Source organism: Lathamus discolor, chromosome 6 (assembly GCF_037157495.1).
Source record: "Lathamus discolor isolate bLatDis1 chromosome 6, bLatDis1.hap1, whole genome shotgun sequence".
NCBI classification, from domain to species: domain Eukaryota; kingdom Metazoa; phylum Chordata; class Aves; order Psittaciformes; family Psittacidae; genus Lathamus; species Lathamus discolor.
Window position 1 is genome coordinate 29,887,393 of NC_088889.1, and position 18,180 is coordinate 29,905,572.

General features: G+C 39.1%; 1 protein-coding gene across 2 annotated transcripts in view; it reads right to left on the reverse strand.

Moving 5' to 3' along the window:
• UNC79 (unc-79 homolog, NALCN channel complex subunit) overlaps positions 1-18,180 on the reverse strand; it is a 113,791-nt gene that overhangs the window by 35,790 nt on the left and 59,821 nt on the right. For both annotated transcript variants that reach the window (XM_065685578.1, XM_065685577.1), the window contains 6 exons: positions 16,775-17,998; positions 14,907-15,014; positions 9,852-9,968; positions 7,797-7,880; positions 5,496-5,598; positions 3,737-3,877 (listed from right to left, as the gene is read on the reverse strand). In XM_065685578.1, the coding sequence (XP_065541650.1) occupies positions 3,737-3,877; positions 5,496-5,598; positions 7,797-7,880; positions 9,852-9,968; positions 14,907-15,014; positions 16,775-17,998 (1,777 nt within the window). The remainder of the gene's footprint in view (positions 1-3,736; positions 3,878-5,495; positions 5,599-7,796; positions 7,881-9,851; positions 9,969-14,906; positions 15,015-16,774; positions 17,999-18,180) is intronic.

Genomic DNA, 18,180 nt, shown 5'->3' on the forward strand with positions numbered 1-18,180 from the left:
TCAGATGAGAAATACTGGTTTCTCAAAAATCAGGTCACTTATTTTAGTACCTAAATATAGACTTTAAAGCCAAATATGGGCATTCAATGGTGAAGATATTGAACACAATCTTAAAGAAAAGCCATGCATTTCAATATCCAGGACATGTAAATGACTAGAATCAGGACTTATATCAAAGCAACATAACTTTAATACTAAAAGTCATTAAAAGCAATTAATAAAGCATTAACTAAAAATTAATTAAAAGCAATTATAAAGACATACACTGGTAGCATCTGTTACATACAAAAGAACACGCAATTTTTGCTTTCACCTGCAGCCCATCTATATTTCAGCTGGTATCAGCTGATATGTCTAAATGGAAAGTTCATAGAGCTACACTAATTCAAATCTGCTGATGATCTGCCTTCAATGTTTATCTTTGATTCATGATCCGTTTAGGCTGGATTTAGCTGTTGCTCAATCCTCTGTCAGCCTCTGTTCTGAAGACAGTTTCCTCTCTAGTCACCACTGTAAAATCCGATAAGGGCCCTAAGGCAGCTCAGCTGAATGCATCAGTATAAACCAAAATGCATGGTGATTTACATTATGATGCATGACAAGCTGGGGTCACAGTGCAATAATCTCAGGGTGGCTTGTGCAGGGGACTGAAAATTACATTATCCTCAGCAATCCCAGTAAAAATTAGAAAAACCCATTAGAGTGCCTGACTCCACTGTTTTTAAGAGGAGTCCAAACTAAAATACAACATATTCATTCTGGTATGCAAAGCTAATTCTGGGTGAAAATAGCTCTGAGCTACCTTCAAAGAATACAAACCTTGGTTCTGGAATAACTATAGCAATATATATACATTAAAGTACATGAGAATTTCTGCAGAATGCAATGAGACTAATCACTTATTTTCAAAAAATCAACTAAAGCATACAAATAGAACAGCATAAAGTATTTCTTCTAAAAGAAATCAAAGTCCTAAGCAATGTTTTTAATCCTTGTGAATGTAGTAATGCAAGTGGGGATTTTAGGATAAACAAAACATTTGATTTCTAACCGGAAAAACTTCATGAGATAAGAACTACATTAAATACTTGGGAACATCTGAAACTTGTTGAAATGTACAGCTTGTATGTATTTATCATTACTACTCTAAATATTTTGTTGCACAAAGGCCATGAACCCCCATCAGTACCTCTACCTTGCAGACCACAAAGCAGAACAGTAAATGGACAGCAGACAATAAATGAATGTGTTCAAATTTGTACATGTTAAGAACAGATGTTAATCTTTTCAAAGATCCTTACTAACTAAAGAATCTAAATGACTAAATGGCTTTGAAGCTCTGAAACCTAAATCTCATTGTAAATCAATGAAATCATAGAATAGTTAGGGTTGGAAAGGACCTCAAGATCATCTAGTTCCAACCCCCCTGCCAGGGGCAGGGACACCTCACACTAAACCATCCCACACAAGGCTTCATCCAAACTGGCCTTGAACACTGCCAGGGATGGAGCACTCACAACCCCCGTGAGCAACCGATTCCAGTGTCCCACCACCCTAACAGGAAAGAATTTCCTCCTTATATCCAATCTAAACTTCCCCTGTTTAAGTTTTAACCTGGAACGAATGAGTCAAAAAATTATATTCAGGAACTAGAACATAAAGTGCATGCCACAGTCTTCTAAAATGTCAAGTTGTCAGGAACTTGAATCAAGAATTTTTTCTGTTCTGAAAATAGATGCCTATCTGTACCTGTGGGTACCCAAATAACTTTTAAAAATCTTTCAATGTCTTGTTTAGGTATTCTGAAACACTCTTCATTTCCCAACTCCTTGTTTCCTCTTCTAAGCATGAAAGTAGCAGTTCTTTTTCTAAGAATAAAATGCAAGTCTAATTCATTTTCACCTCTGCTGCCATATTGGTATTTAGATGTAATGATATGGCACTGCTGAATGAAAGACAATGACTACAGATGATACACAGATTAAGTTCCTGAATGCCTCTCTGTTTGTATATGCTATTTATTTTGCATATATTCAAAATAATTCCTTTGTGAGGAGCTTCCTGTTGGACTTAGAAGTCCAATTTACCAGGAATACCCCATGTTGCATGCGAACTGCTGCTCTAAAACAATCAGCTGTCTCACTCCAAAGACACAGCACTTCTTCCTCAAAGCACAGGAAAAGATAGCCCACTCGACCCCCATCCCTTGATAATTTATCTCCCAAATTATTTCCTCTCTGTGGCTGTAGCACTGTTGTACTTAAAAGAATCACACAGAATGGACAGCATCTGTCTAGATTAGAAACTTTGCTTCCATCAGAGTTCATTAGCAGTGACAGCAGGGAACTGCAGCCTTGCAACTAATGGAAATGGAGGACCTGGATGTGTTTAAACCTGCTGCGTTTAAATGGAAGTGGGAGGTAGTGAAGAGGCAGAGTTGTGAAGAGCTGCACCTCTGCAAAAGGTACAGTCAAGCAATTTTACCTTCAGTCATTGAAAAGAACATGAAAAATGAGAGCAGTATGTCATTTCTGCACTACTAGTGCTGTTCAGAAGTTTATTTTGAAATACCCAAAGCATCCATCCCACCTCATACACACAGAATCACACATATCATTAGGGTTGGAAGGGACCTCTGGAGATCATCTGCCTCTTAGGCAGGAGGTTGTGGAAGTGGCCAAGGCAGCAGTGACAAGTTAATACAGTAGTAATGGCGCACTTCTATTATCCCATGCACACTGAGGAAAGGTCACAAGAGAAAAAGAATAGACACCAAATGTTTAAGACCTTATCAGAGACTTGTGCAGCAGCTGGTTAGGAAGCCCTCATAAGGAGATGCAACTCTTTACTTAGTCTTAATTAGCATACAAAATATGGTTGAAAAGTCTGAAAAGCTTTGGGTATGCTAATGAATGATCATATCCAGGAGTCAACAGTCCTCCAGGAGCAACAGAACTCAGAAAAGCTGGCCACATTTCTGCATAACTTTTAAAGCAGGAACTACATAAAAGTAAAAAATTCTGTCAAAGCAGCAAAAAGGGGTAGCTGAGAGAATTCAGTCTTTACAAAAAGCACAGAGACTGTTTAAGAACATTACATTGGAAGCACACGGCCAAGGTACCCCACTTGCAAAAAAAGACTTTCAGAGAGCAGAAGAAAGGAAAGGTGAGGGAGGTTATTAGAAAAAAGGAAGACTTCTTCCAAGAAGCTTAAGTCATGTCTCAAATGAAAGCTGACGAGAACATAAATTCTGAGAGAGCCAATGTAAAAACCACAAGGCAGCAAGCCAAAAAACGGTTCAAGGAGCAATTAGAAGGAGGAATAAAAACTAAGAGTGAATTTTTCTTCAAATAAAACAGGATCAGAAAGCACATCAATTGTTGCACCAGTTGCTGTTCAGGTAATACACAGGTAACTCAATATAAGGATGCTGCAGAAGACTGAATTAATTTTTTACATCACTGCTTACAGTGGGACAAGCCAGGGAGAATCCCAAAATGGAACCTCCCATTGGAGGGTAAAAATGGAGGACATCAAAAGAGCTGGCTGAAATTGAAGTGACAGTGGAATAAGTTACATAACAAATTAATAAAATGGTGAGTGACAAAGCAAGAAACATAACCATATGTTATTCACTTAAGGTTCTAAAATACGTAACTTCATACAGTGATGTAAATCTGATTCAAGGCACAAAATTCTTTCAATCATATGTGAGAGAGGAAAGTCCTGGATTTACCTTCCTACAGACTGCATGATGTCCAGCAGCAGAGGAGCAGCCAAGTCTGGACTAAGGTGAATGAAGGTTGAGAGCACAACTATGGCCAGGCCTAGTGTTTCTTCATCATATTCTTCAAGAATAGCCCCACAGTCATGACACCTGCAAATAATAGTTTTGAAAACTGACATTAACAAATTTTAAACAAAGTATTACTGTACATACATATATGTATAATTATGTCTTTTTAAAGTACTATTATTTAATACATTGTATTCAAAACATGTTTAGAAAAATAATGTAATTGTGATCTTTCTATAATTAATGACAGTCCATGGCTTTCAAACATTAATAAACCTTCTCAGTAGCTGCACTGGCTGTTTCTTCACTGTCAAATGAAGCAGGGCCGCATGGCAGGCCTTCTTTTGCATCTAACTGTTAGCCGGTTCCCTCACAGCATTGCACTGCTTCAGTTTGCACCATCAAAGAGAAATCTGCAGCAGTGGGGATTAGCCCTCAGCAATGTGAACACCAGCCAATTCATATGACTTGGGCTCAGGCGAGGGCTCAAGTCCCTGATACTCTTCTATTTAGCACCACAGACATAATGACAATCATAGATGATCTTAGAGATGGAACAATTTCACATTGTCCTTCATGTCAGTCATGAATTATGAACAACAAATTATACAATCAGGAAACAACAATCTGACTGGTTCCCACAGCAGTTACAGCTATTAAGAAAGAGTTTAAAGGACCTCTCAGGGGCACAGAACCTAAGGTTTCAGAGAAGTCTCCTTTCCCAGGGCAGATTTGCTGCTGAGTCACTTGTCCTTCCTCAAATGTCCAGAGACAACTGACTAAGCTCTGAAAGGACTCCATAATGTCTAATTATAAAGGGGGTGTCAGATATAAGAGAGATGAGACAGGCTTTCACAACTTATCAAAACTGCAAACCAATGTGGGAAACTTTGTCTAGTAGGAAGGATTTCTTAATTTGATCAATTGGTTGCTAATGACTCCAACAGATTGTGGTATCTTAACTCAATGGAATTGCACAGGCAATTTTCTTTCCTTTGTCACTGAACAGAAAGAAAATATGACAAAGTCACAAAAGTCAAGCTCAGCTGGTCTGTGTGTTAGGTGGTGTCAGAGCTTTGGTGATCAGCCTGGCGTGTCTGTCTACTAGATTGAGTGCAGAAGCACAAACAAGAACTTCTAGTTTCTCTTCACAATTTTTTATCAAATCAGTGCATGGCTCCTTGCTGACTGCTCTACTCCTCTACTAAATGAGTACACTTACTTACACTTCCTTTAGAGGCTTTTTAACCAATCAATTAAGGTTTGCAAAAGTTTGGTATAAGCAAGTATCAGCATCAAAATGCTGTGTTAATTACACATCAACAGTTACCTATTTCAACAGAAATCCAAAAGAATTTTTTAAAAGCTTTTGGGTTTGTTTTTTTTTCCCTAAGGTGAAAGCAGTTTCTGATGGATCACAAGGAACCCTTGATTTAAAATACAAAGTGCTCCCCATGCCTCCTGTGCACAACTAATAGTCTGAGTCATAATTTTGCTTGTGCAAATTCACATCAGTCCTATTGAATTACAAGCACATCCTGTGGCAGTGTTTAGAAAATGCTTACCTTGGTGTAAAAAAATAATAATTTTAAAACTTAGCATAAAGGATAGAATGGACTTCGTTTCCATAAGGTATATCTATACTTTAACCTGCTTGAAGTTCAACTACTTCTCCAAAAGGAACAGAAAAAGAACTTACTTGTCAGTCATCATAATGGGCTGGTCATCAGCAAATTCTTCTGGTGCAGGTACAAACATACTGACTATACTGGGTGCTGACAGCAAGCTAGATTTTGTGGCACCTTAAGGCAATTGGGGGAAAAAAAAGAAAGAAAGAAAATCACTGAAGAGAAATTAAAACTGTTTGAAAAGCAGATTTCTAAAGAAGAGCCATAATGGTTTTACTGTGCATAGGAGTAAGAAATAAAGCATATCTACAAAAGGATATATAGCACATTCTTTGCTTCTGTTAGATTATTCTAACTACCTAGAACTATCAATTAAAAAAAAAATCCTTGAAGAAGAAGATTAGAAAGAACAAAATTTCCATGAAGGCAGATGGAATTGTACCTATTCATTTTGTTGGGAAAGAAAATGATTCTTTAGTTGCTATGAGACTGAACACCTGAAGATTTTCAGTCTTCCCCTGTGCTTCTGGGGAATTACCTTCCCATAGTTCTTACTGACACAGAGAAGGAAACAAGTTCATATGTCTCAAGACCAGGCCATCAATCAATTCATGCCATCCTTATCAGAGGCATAGTAGAGAAATCGGGAAAGGACAGCTAGAAGTAATTCATATGGAGTTGAGAAACACTAAGAACATTGGACAGCTGATGATTAGAAATGCTTTCCACTGAATGTCTTCACGAGTGTCTTTATTCTCCAAACCTGAGTTTTTCAGTTGGTGGCATGCCCACTGTGATCATGACAACAAATTGCGCTCCTTTGCTTTTGGCATATTTGTGCACCTAATTTCTGACAGAGGCTTGTTTTAAGATCCAAAGACATGTATCATGGAAGAGGCAAACTCTTGGCTTCTCTGAGTGCTGCTTTCCAGAATTACAGCAATATAGGGTAGTCTGACAGTCTAACATCTCCTTAGTATGGTGAAACCTCAAGAAGAATAATCAGGCTCCCTCATGAGCCATCAGAAACTTGGATCAAAGCTACTGTGATGTATGAGCTATGTCATTCATCTGAGATGCCTTGTGATGATCATTCAAATATTGTTAGCAGTTTTATTCTCCAGGTCATTAAAAAGGAAAGAGAGATTCAATTCTTAAAGTATCTCAGTTTTTGTTGCCACATGTAGCTGACATGATAGAGACAGCGTTACTCCTGTTCCCATACAGTTCAGCTCCAATACTGAATCCAGGGAGCTCAGCTGGTAGACACTGTCACCGTGTAAGCTGTCCCCAAGGGCATCTCATTCCAAAGGCCCATCAACAAAAAGCTCCTTTTGGTTTTAGGAGAGCATCAAAGCCCTTTTGATGCCAATTCAACTTCAGATTAAGTGATCCTTTATCCACTGTCTTGCTGGTTGCTTCAATTTACAGATTCTTTGTTATCATTTGTTCTGATAATACTTGGCTATGCAAACAGGAGGAAGCTTCTCCACCTAAGCTAGATGGAATTTCTGATGAGATAATTTGATTTTTCTGCAGTAAATGGTATTAAGTATCAGATCTCAGGCAAAAGAATCTAACATGCTCCACATATTTTATGTGGAGAGATGATGGGCTTGCTGAGATGACAAGAATGAGACAGGTCTTAAACCATCACTTAGTACTAAGTATGAAAGGAAATATTTTTCACATACAGAGTTCAGTACTTCATAATTGTCTGCTGAGATTTTGTTGGATATAAGCAGACACTCCAGGAAATTCAGGATATTCTTCAGTAATGTAGGAATCCATACAAAACAAAAATCTACAGGAGTAGATTTTCACACATTTCTAGCCATTTCTCCTCCACACACAAATGAATAACAATCCTTCTGCAATATCTTCGGAAGTTTCACTGTCATGTTCTCTAGATACAGGACCCGCTGCAGCACACAAATGCTAAAACAGTCATAATGCAGGTTACATTGTTGGAATAAGACTTCACTACTCAAAATAAAAATGTCCTCTCTCATGCACTGAACACCAGGAAAAAAAACATGATTTATGCAAAGAAGGTAGGTCACTGGCCCACTGGCCATGAGGGAAAACAGTTCATAAAGAAACGAGATTCAATCACACTCTGTATACAGAATCTTTTCTTTCCAGGTTGACAGCCAAAACAAATAGTAGCAAAGCCAGCACTCCTTATCAGTTGCCCCTGTCTTAAATTAAAGGTCTTGTCTAATAATTTTTCAACAACCTACATTCTGAAGTACAGTTGAGGGGTTTAATACAGCTGAATGGAACATAAAATTCAGCACCATTTGGTACTAACCAAAAAACTTCCTGGCACTCTTAGCAGAGAGATCAGGTCAAATGGGCACTGAACTAACCTCTGATTCTTAGTGGCGGTCCCTCCAAGTCAGGGTTTAGGCAAACAGGAACATTGCACAGCCGCTTTCCATGCTGTATCTGCTCTGTGAATAAATACAGAACTTCAGTCTCCAGAACTATGAATCCAGCATCTGTCACAAGCACCACAAGTCTTAAACAGTTAAAACAAGAGAAAGACAAATACAACAGGTATTAGGAAAAAAAAATGAAGAATTAATTTTTTAAGTATTGGGAAGGGGGGGAGGAGGGGAAGGGAAAGATGAAGTCCACAAAGGAAAAAGGACATAGCCTAACCCCAAAGATGTCATTTTAGAAAAGTGTCATTAAACAAGAAAGGAAGTTGTAGCAGTTAAGATTCAACAAGATACGGAATATAAGCCACAAAAAGTAAAAGACAGTGTTTATAAATACCAGCAGACTAGAAGTCAGGTATAGTTTGTACTGACATAAGCTAGACACAAAACGGTTTTATTTTACAGTTAGCAAGCTTGGGAAGAAGTGGTTTGAAATAATAAATGAAAGAGACACATGCTGCCTACCAATGTTTAAAGAAAAAAAAAAAAAAAAGCATGCATGAACCAAGCACACATCATATTTATGGGGGGTAATGGGGAATAAGACTATTTGCTAGTTGTTATACCTGAGTCTACTGACTCTCAAATTCTGGTATGACACTGAAATGACAAATTAGTCACACAAACCATTTGTCTTCAAAAAACCTTTTTTCTGTCCAAATATTTTAAATTTGAAGCTAGTGGTTGAAAAGGAGACCAAGAGATGCAAAGCTTTCCAGAAAAGCATGTTTTACTTTGTATCTCCATGCTTGGAGGCCTTTAGCAGGAATGAATGCTGAAGGGAAAAGTCACAGATGTGAAGAAAGCTAATGGACTTGGAACAAGATTAACAAGACAGAGTTCCTAAGTGGTTTTGAGTACTGACTTGTTCCTCTTGAATTAGAAGCTAACTACTTCTTGCAGAATGAAAGCAGTAACTTTTTCATATCTCAAACCCTTCCTGAGAAACTAAGTTCAATAAACAAACTTACCTGCTGATAGGACAAAAAACCCCTTCACTGTTATCCTTGACAAATTCTGACCTTTATGATTTAAGCATCTCATGCTGAGCACGTTACTCAGCAGACTGGAGTAGACAGGATAATCCTAAACTATATACCATACCTTTAGCCATTCTTTCACTACAAGATTTAGTCAGATGGAACTCAATGCTGAAGACTGAATTAAGCAAAAATTTTAACAGCTGTCCAGAACTGGTGGTGAAAGATTCACTGAGCATGCTAAGTTTCATAGAACTTATTAAGCATTCCTTTCCCTGGATGCATCTAGATCTGCTGCCAAATTCCTAAGAAGCACGGCTCTGTAACGTCACTCACATCGAGATGGGCAATAAAATATCTAGCATTTATGATAAACCAGAATGTATTCATTGTTTAATCACATCTGCAACAAATTTGGTCATAAATGAAAATATTTTATAGAGGAAAAAATACAAATAAAACACTTGAGTAATGAGGAAATCATGTGCTTAATTCAGTTTTCATTGCTTTGCATTCATCTTAAAGTGAGAAAAAGAAACATGTCAATGTGTGAACAGAAACTTCGGGTGTTCAGTGTGAGCTGGCAGAAACTTCTCTAAAGAGAAACAAAACAGTCTGGTATAAGGCACAAGTCCTTGGTGTACCAACACCATTATAAACATACATGCAGATAAATGACTCCATGCACAGCAATGAAACTCTACACCTAATGAAATCAACAGTGATACTTCCATTTCATCCAATGAGGCCAGGAAATAATCCAAGTGATATGCAATACTGTAGGTGCGTCACTGTACCAGAGGGACTACCTCCCAAATACATGTAATTATTCCAATTCATACTAGGTGACAATCTGGTACTCACTATAAAATTTTACTTTAGACTTGAGATTGATTACTCATCTGCAATGGTAGAATAGAAATACTCAGTTTTTTAATTAACTGGTACAGAAAATAATTGATTTAGGAAACAGAAATAAAGAGCAATAAACGCAGCTCACCAGTATCCCAAGTGCTGATATTGTGGGGAGCACTAGACTGGTGTTCCAGCTGCCTCTTCATTAGCTGGTTCATTGTCAGAGCTCCCAAAGAGCCTCTTTTCATTTGTCTGAACTGAGCTGCAAGTCAGAAATGCAAAAGGATTTCAGGGGCTCAGACAACACTTAAAACTACTCTTCTTTCCTGATCTTATACACCAGCATGAGATAAATACTGAAAGGACAATGACTGCTTGCTCTAAGGATCTTGCTCAAGTCAATACGCATTTTTCACACAGCTACACTGGGAGCAATTCTGGCCCCGCTGCTATCAGTTGTGTATCAAGTGACTTGGATTCAGGATCTTATCTTCTGTATCAACCGTCAGTGTCTTTTGTCTCCAAATACCATGAAAGCTCTTTAAAACATCTGGTATCTGTGAAGTGTAAGGTACTACCCAAAATTCCCATGCTGACTGATGACAAATACATACTTGAATCTCACTTATGTACAATGTGTGAGGAAGGAAACTCAGTTTCCTCCCAGCAAAATATGAAGGACTGCTCTGTCGATGTTCACTGTAGGAAAACAAATCTGTGTTCCACCAGTTTCCTTCATCGGTGACAACAAAAACAGACCTCCTAAATACCAGTCACTCAGGCACAGCACCTGCACATTCTTCCCAAGTGTGAAGCCAGCATGCCTTTGAAGATGGGTCCCTTTTGTAACTTGACTGCCATTCTTACACAAAGCTATCAAGCAACAAGCATTCGCTTTTTCTTCATCTGACTATTTACAATACTTTAAATGCACATTACTGTTTGTTTTAAGAGATATGTCTTACTGAATAATACACACACAAAAAAAAAAATTGTGAATTTCAATTTTAAGTCTTTTTGGTCATTTATTTTATAAGTGCTTAAACGGAGGAAGAAACAGATCATATACAACTCCTGACTTTCTTACTTCTTTCTCCATTGATAAGAAAATTCAAATTAAATGAGCAAAATACATTCATTTTGACAGCAGAATCTGAGCAAAATTCATGAAAAATCACTAAAATCAAAAACCATGGTTTACAGGATGAAGACAGAATTTTAAGACTGCCTGCACAAGGCATGTGAAACTGCTGACACGCATCTCCATGCAGGAAAGCTTCTAAAAGGTTTTCTTAAATGTATGTTTAAGTATTTTCTTCAACAGGGCCTTAAAATGAGGGCAACAGAGCAGTGTCTTCTCCTAATGATTATTTTCATCTGTAACTACATTCAACACCTTAAAAAGAGTATTAACATAGTATCAGGGAGTTTTATTCTAAAATTTCAAACAGTACCCAGCCAAACTCTGAAAACAAACCTAACATTTCACATTATTAACTGTGATGAGGAAGTACAGACAAACTGTAAGTTTCAGAAAGCTCTCAGGGGCTGAATGCCCTCTCCTAAACTTGCTCTACTCAGTTTCTATCTGAGAGATGTAAATTCAAAGAAAGCAGAGTAACACCTAACAAAACAAATACAGGCCCTGACTAATACTAAACACAATGATAACTTCAGTGGGAGTCTGCACACTGAAATTATTCTATTAGGTGAAGTATTTCAAGTTTTCCTTCATCATTATAGCCTTTCAATGTACCAGTGTGCATATAAACTCTATTTTGGTCCAGGTACAAACTTCTCCAGCATTGCTACAAAGCAGCCATTGTATAACTGAACTTCTGGAACTGAACCAGACCAAGAGACCACTCCATATTTCACTTTCAAAAGTTGTATTGCAGCTGCCTTTCACAGCAAATTAGGAGAAAAATAGAATTTCCATCATTCCCAGGGCAAGGATTTTAAACAGATGCTTTATCACTTTATCAAGCATAGAATTTCTTGATGAAAGAGCAGCAATTAACATTAGAACTGACAAGATTGCTTGGAGTGCAGATGACTGTCAAAATATAGAAAATTATCTCTTTGAATTTTCTTAATGGCTTTTGTAATTAAAAAAATTCATGCATATTTCACATAATTGGGCTATTACTGAGCATGTTTGGATTTCCAGGGTTATTTACCTGGTTTCACAAGGACAGCCATGATTTCAAATATCGGTAACTGAAGAATAAAATCTAAAACCCAAAAAACTGAGAGAACTATCAGCCTCTGAATAGTGCCGAAGCCAGGCTATTTGCTGTGGACCAGAGTATGATTTTTCATGCCTACTGTCTAGTGGGATAGGGAGGGAAGTTTTCCTTGATTGGGTGTTCTACAACAAACCTAACAATCACGAGATCAGTAACCTTCATGTAATAGCTGGTGCGCCTTTCATACGTTAGCTTGTGATCTGGTCAATCATCCCTCCATTGCTTTGGAATGCTCTACTCAAAAAAAGAAGTCCAAAGGCAGTATCTTCCTATCACAGTTAATGATGCATGCTTTCTATGGCCAGGCACTGGCTGTACAAGTAATGTTATCTACATAATCTATTTGTGTTACAGAAATGCCTTATGCTCACATTCCTTATAAATACTCACTATGCACAGCACTTGTAAAGACATAGTAGAAGGTCAAAAATATTTCAGTCTAAATGGATGAAAGACACAATGGAATCATTCATGTCCCTTTTTGCAGTTGGAAGCTGAGGCTCAGAGAAAGAGGAAAGAAATATTTACAAAGGGGAAAGGAATATTTACCAAGGAATGTAGGCTCAATATCACCCAGACACTATTCCCAATTTCATATACTGGAATTTACAGGGACAACTAGCACTCAGTGAAACCACAGACAGACCTTAAGTAGCAGCCTTTTAGCTGCTTTAGTAAGTGACATCTGTATCATTAGGCGGTCAACAAATGCACACTGACTACACAATGCACATGACACAAGATGCTTGTGGTAAAACTGCAGAGGAAACCTGTCACTTGGAGTACTCATCTAGCATGTCTAAAATAATAGAATCATAGAATAGTTAGGGTTGGAAAGGACCTTAAGATCATCTAGTTCCAATGCCCCTGACATGGACAGGGACACCTCACACTAAACCATGCCACTCAAGGCTCTGTCCAACCTGGCTTTGAACACCACCAGGGATGGAACATCGACAACCTCCCTGGGCAACCCATTCCAGTGCATCACCACCCCTAAAATAAAGAATTTCTTCCTTATATCACAGAATCCCAAGGGTTGGAAGGGACCTCAAAAGATCATCTAGTCCAACCCCCCCGCCCCTGTTTAAGTTTTAACCCATTACCTCTTGTCCTATCACTACAGTCCCTAATGAATAGTCCATCCCCCGCATCCCTACAGCCCCCCTTCAGATACTGGAAGGCTGCTATGAGGTCCCCACGCAGCCTTCTCTTCTCCAGGCTGAACAGCCCCAACTTCCTCAGCCTGTCTTCATACGGGAGGTGCTCCAGTCCCCTCATCATCCTCATGGCCCTCCTCTGGACTTGTTCTAACACTTCCATGTCCTTTTTATGTTGAGGACACCACAACTGCACACAATACTCCAAGCGAGGACTCACGAGAGCAGAGCAGAGGGGCAGGATCACCTCCTTCGACCTGCTGGTCACTCTCCTTTTGATGCAGCCCAGGATACGGTTGGCTTTCTGTGCTGTGAGAGCACACTGCCAGCTCATGGTCATTTTCTCATCAACCAACACCCCCAAGTCCTTCTCCACAGGGCTGTTCTGAACTTCTTCTCTGACCAACCTATAGCTGTGCCTGGGATTGCTCTGACCCAGGTGTAGGACCTTGCACTTGTCGTGGTTGAACTTCATAAGGTTGGCATCAGCCCACCTCACAAGCGTGTCAAGGTCCCTCTGGATGGCATCCCTTCCCTCCAGCGTATCAACCGGACCACACAGCTTGGTGTCATCGGCAAACTTGCTGAGGGCACACTCAATCCCACTGTCCATGTCAGCGATGAAGATGTTAAACAAGACCGGTCCCAACACCGATCCCTGAGGGACACCACTCATCACTGGTCTCCAGCTGGACATTGAGCCATTGACCACAACTCTTTGTGTGCGGCCATCCAGCCAGTTCTTTATCCACTGAGTGGTCCATCCATCAAATTGTTATCTCTCCAATTTAGAGACAAGGATGTTGTGTGGGACAGTGTCAAATGCTTTACACAAGTCCAGGTAGATGACATCAGCTGCTCTACCCCTGTCCATCAGTTCTATAGCCCCATCATAGAAGGCCACCAAATTGGTCAGGCAGAATTTCCCCTTAGTAAAGCCATGCTGGCTTCCATTACTAGGCCAAACACCCCTTTCAATCCAATCAGCAGATGATGAATTTCAGAAATTAAAATTCAATTTTTCTACAGCAATTTGAAATTGCAGCTTAGCAAGTTAGTTAAGCTGATCTAGCAGCTCACTGGAATAAAAGCAGGTCATCATTTCCCCTCGCTTTTCTACCAATCAGAATCCTGCCCCATTAGCTTTTGGATGTGTTGTGTGTTACTTAACATTATCTAGAAGGACACACTAGTCTGGATTTTGTTAGTGTTCCAAGATGTCTCTACCTTCCAGCGTTATCTACATCTGCTCCATTAAGCCATGTGCCACTATCTACTTAAACCAACCCAGTTCACTTTCCATTGAAATGGGTATGGGAGTCTCAGATGGATAGTTACCACATTTCAGCAACCAGCTGAGGAAGCGGCATTTCAAGGCATTTTACAAAAATTGCAAGAAATTTTTTTCCTAAAGTACAGCAAGAAATGTACTGAAGACCATAATAAAAGCCCTGTGGAGCTTGCTTCTGCTTCTGTGCACTGACAGTTGGCAACACTTCCTCTCAGTGGAAAATGAACATCTCACTTTAGAGAAATACTGCTTTTAGCTGCTACCTACACTAATTCAAGAGAGCCACATCTGTCAAATTTGCCATGTCACAACAGAATATCTTGCAGCCACTAACCACTAAAATCCTGCTGATCAACAGAGATCTAACAGATATGCTATTCAACACAGCTGTACTTCCAAGAATCAATGAAACCAGGGGAAGGCATTTACTATACATAATATGCATCTGACGCACAAATACAGCAACCTAGATTTAATGCTCAAACCAAAGGTAAACTTACTTGATATGGAGGAGTGACTACTTGTCTCCGGGACTCCTGCTTCAAGGGTCGGTGCAGATGATGACTCTCTTGGCATTTCCAGTGTTGAAAGTCCCTTGGCAGCAGGATCTGCATGTCAAAATTGTGTTTAAACTCTCAGCATATAGAATCAATAAATATTTTCCATCCACTTTCTCCCCAGATGCCTTTTTCTCATCTTTTCAGACATCCGTTCACCATCTGGCATTCCCAGCAGTTTTAAAAAGATTCAGTGTGTGTGTTGTAAGAATTCTTATAGATGCGCTCAGATCTACTGCTTCAAATCACTTTTTAAAGGAGATTTCTGTCTATGATCTTTAGAGCTCAGACCTAATAAACACACATACTTGACCCCACTCTAGAGTGATTAGCAGAACCACCAAAAATAAAAGGGGTACCACTGATGTAAAGCTATGTTAAGTGACCACTTAGCATCTTTCAAAGGCTGCTAATCTAACAGATGATCCTAAAGATTCAAAGAGTTTATATCTTTAAAAAGAAAATTAAGCTATTAAAATTATTTTTTAATAATAACAACTGATACTGTCAATATGGGAGAACGAAGCAAAGAAAGTTTCAAGTGCTGATGGCTGGTTTCAGCATATTCTATAAAAATGAGTATGTATCTGTGTTGTAGAAAGTCTCAGGCAGGAAACTGTAGCCCAGCATCATGTACTTGAAGAAACACTCATTTGGATATTTAATTTAGAGATCAGTTATATCAAAAACCTTTTGAAAACATATGGAAGTATAATAAGCTGAAAAACCCCGAGTAAGACTTTGAAATTATAATCAGCCCATTATGATGGCAATATTAAGCCTACTAAATTGAATTATAACACATATGTTCTCAAGTAAACAAATTAATAAGGCTAAACAAAGCAAAATATAACAAGATGTATTAAACTATCAAAGTCACTACATTCCCTAGGTAACTGAATAGCCAGTATCAACCTGTAAGGTAAATAAGTATGTCATGAGTCACTGTGAATGTTTTATGCTTCCCATGGATGACATACCTAGAGATATTCAGCCAAATAACCACCTTATATGCTAGAATCCTAGTCTCCACATGGTGTTTCAGAACTGGGGCAGCCCTTCCAAGCAGTTTCAAGGATGACAGTGTTAAGATACTGAATGAAAACTGCCCCTTACTTATGGTCAACAAAGCATTTCAGTCTAATTATGCAATTCTTTCACTGGCAACAAAAAAAGATTCCTGATGCTTTAACTTCAAACCTTTAACAAATACAAGCCATGTAGATTTTGTGGATACCGAACACAAAGAAGGCTACAAAACTTTTTAGTGTATAAAAACAAAATACCTGCATATGTCTGATCCTAAATTCAAACTGTGGTTAATTCTAACTGCTCTTATTTCTGAAGTCTACGGTCTGCTCAGCTTTACCCTTTGTGACTCAGTCTGTCTGCCACCACCTTACACTTGCAGAAGAAACAAAGGCCAAAAATCACCACACACAAAAGAGCATCAGTGTAGCATGGACTAGACTAGCAGGATAGAAGGCACAGAAGTATGACAATCTTTCTGACCCCCCACATAAAGAGGCCATGGAGTTTCACTCCCTAACCTGGATATCAGATCCAGCATTTTTGTCACTGAGCTCCACCTCCTTTTCAAATGGGCCCTTGTACATACTAACCTGTATGGTTAGCACATTTATTGCAAGAAACACACACCTGAAAGCATTCGGCTAGCTCAGATCACATCAGATGTTATATATACACATTTCTCCCTGTACATATATTTACACATCTCTCTTTACACTGGTCTGTTACTTAAACTTTCACACAGTAATAAGCCTTTCAACTAGGTCAGTAATTGAGCTCACCTGCCTCCTTCTGCTCTCCCAGCTTGTCAAGGATGTTGAAAGAAATGTCCAGGTATTCTCTCTGAATAGCACTCACAGCAATCTTCCTCTGTTTCCTCTGGCGAGGAACAATCTGAATCTTGAATTCTGACTCTTCGGTCTCCTCTTCTTGTTTCTGCTCCATGTTTTGTTCAGTGTCAGACTCTGTGTTGGCATCAAGTTTACCACTTTCTGTTTGGTTTTCAGAATCTTCGGGGACTTTAATAAGGACTGTCTTTACATTTGGGCTTGGAATTGCTCCACTAGATCTAATTTCCTCCACGCTGAGCTCAGAGTTATCATCAAGGGACATTTCTGGAAGGGCAAATGACTTCTGCAGCAGGTCTCTTTTCTGTTTCAGTGTTAGTGGGCTCCCACAGGACATGTCCTGAAGCTCTTCTGGCTTAACTAACTCTGATGAGTCCTTTTGATCTTTAGGAGAAATGGAAAGGATGTCCTCTATTCCTGCTGAAGCACTGTTGCTTGTATCCTTAGAACTAAAGTCTTTGGAGCAATCTTCAATGCTGAACTGGACTAGCGGTGTTGTGCTGAGGCTGAGTGCAGAGACATTGATCGGAGTTGAGGGGAATGATGCAGTAGTTTTCCCAGAGACCTCATCATTCAGCTGGTTTGTTGTTTCTTCTTCTTCATCACTCTCCACTATTCTAAGGGGAGGAAGTGGTTCGAAGACCAAAGAGTCACTGTCTGAAGTGGAGAGTACTGAATGCTTTTCAGGACCCGATGTTGAGTCAGAGGACAAATCTATCAGATCTAAATCTTCCTTAGGACTACCAGATTTAACCGGAGAGTCCACTTTCACTTCATAGGTTTCCATACAGTTTAGCCTAACTTCTGGTATGACAGGTCGTCTTGTTTCCTGGAAACTCTCCGTGCGAGGAAGATTTTCTTGTGTTTCTAGATTTTCAGGTTTACTAGAAGAATTCTGTCCAGATCGTCCATAATCACTCTGCCGGTGTATGGAGTAAGCAGCAGGGACAGGAGGTTTTTCTAAGTCACACCGGTCTATGCAGGACTTCCTGCGATGCTCATCTAATGAAAACAACAGGGAGTCTGCATTCCCTATATCAAGAGATTTTTGTTTTAGAGAGCGCAGTTTTTTTTTCTGAATGCTTTCTTCTCTCACACAGCGTAGAATACTGTCTTGTAAGGCCCCCGTCTCTCTATATTCAGCCAGCTCTATTTCACCTGATTAAAACAGAAAGAGCTAATACTACCTCAGTTGTAGACTTCTGGCATATATCTTCATCTTTATCTCACAATTCAGTATGATAACTTCAGAGCCACTTTACATAGAGTTTTACAATGAACAAGAACAAAAGTTACTATTTGGGTAATAGGGTTTATCTAAATTCTATCCAAATTCTACT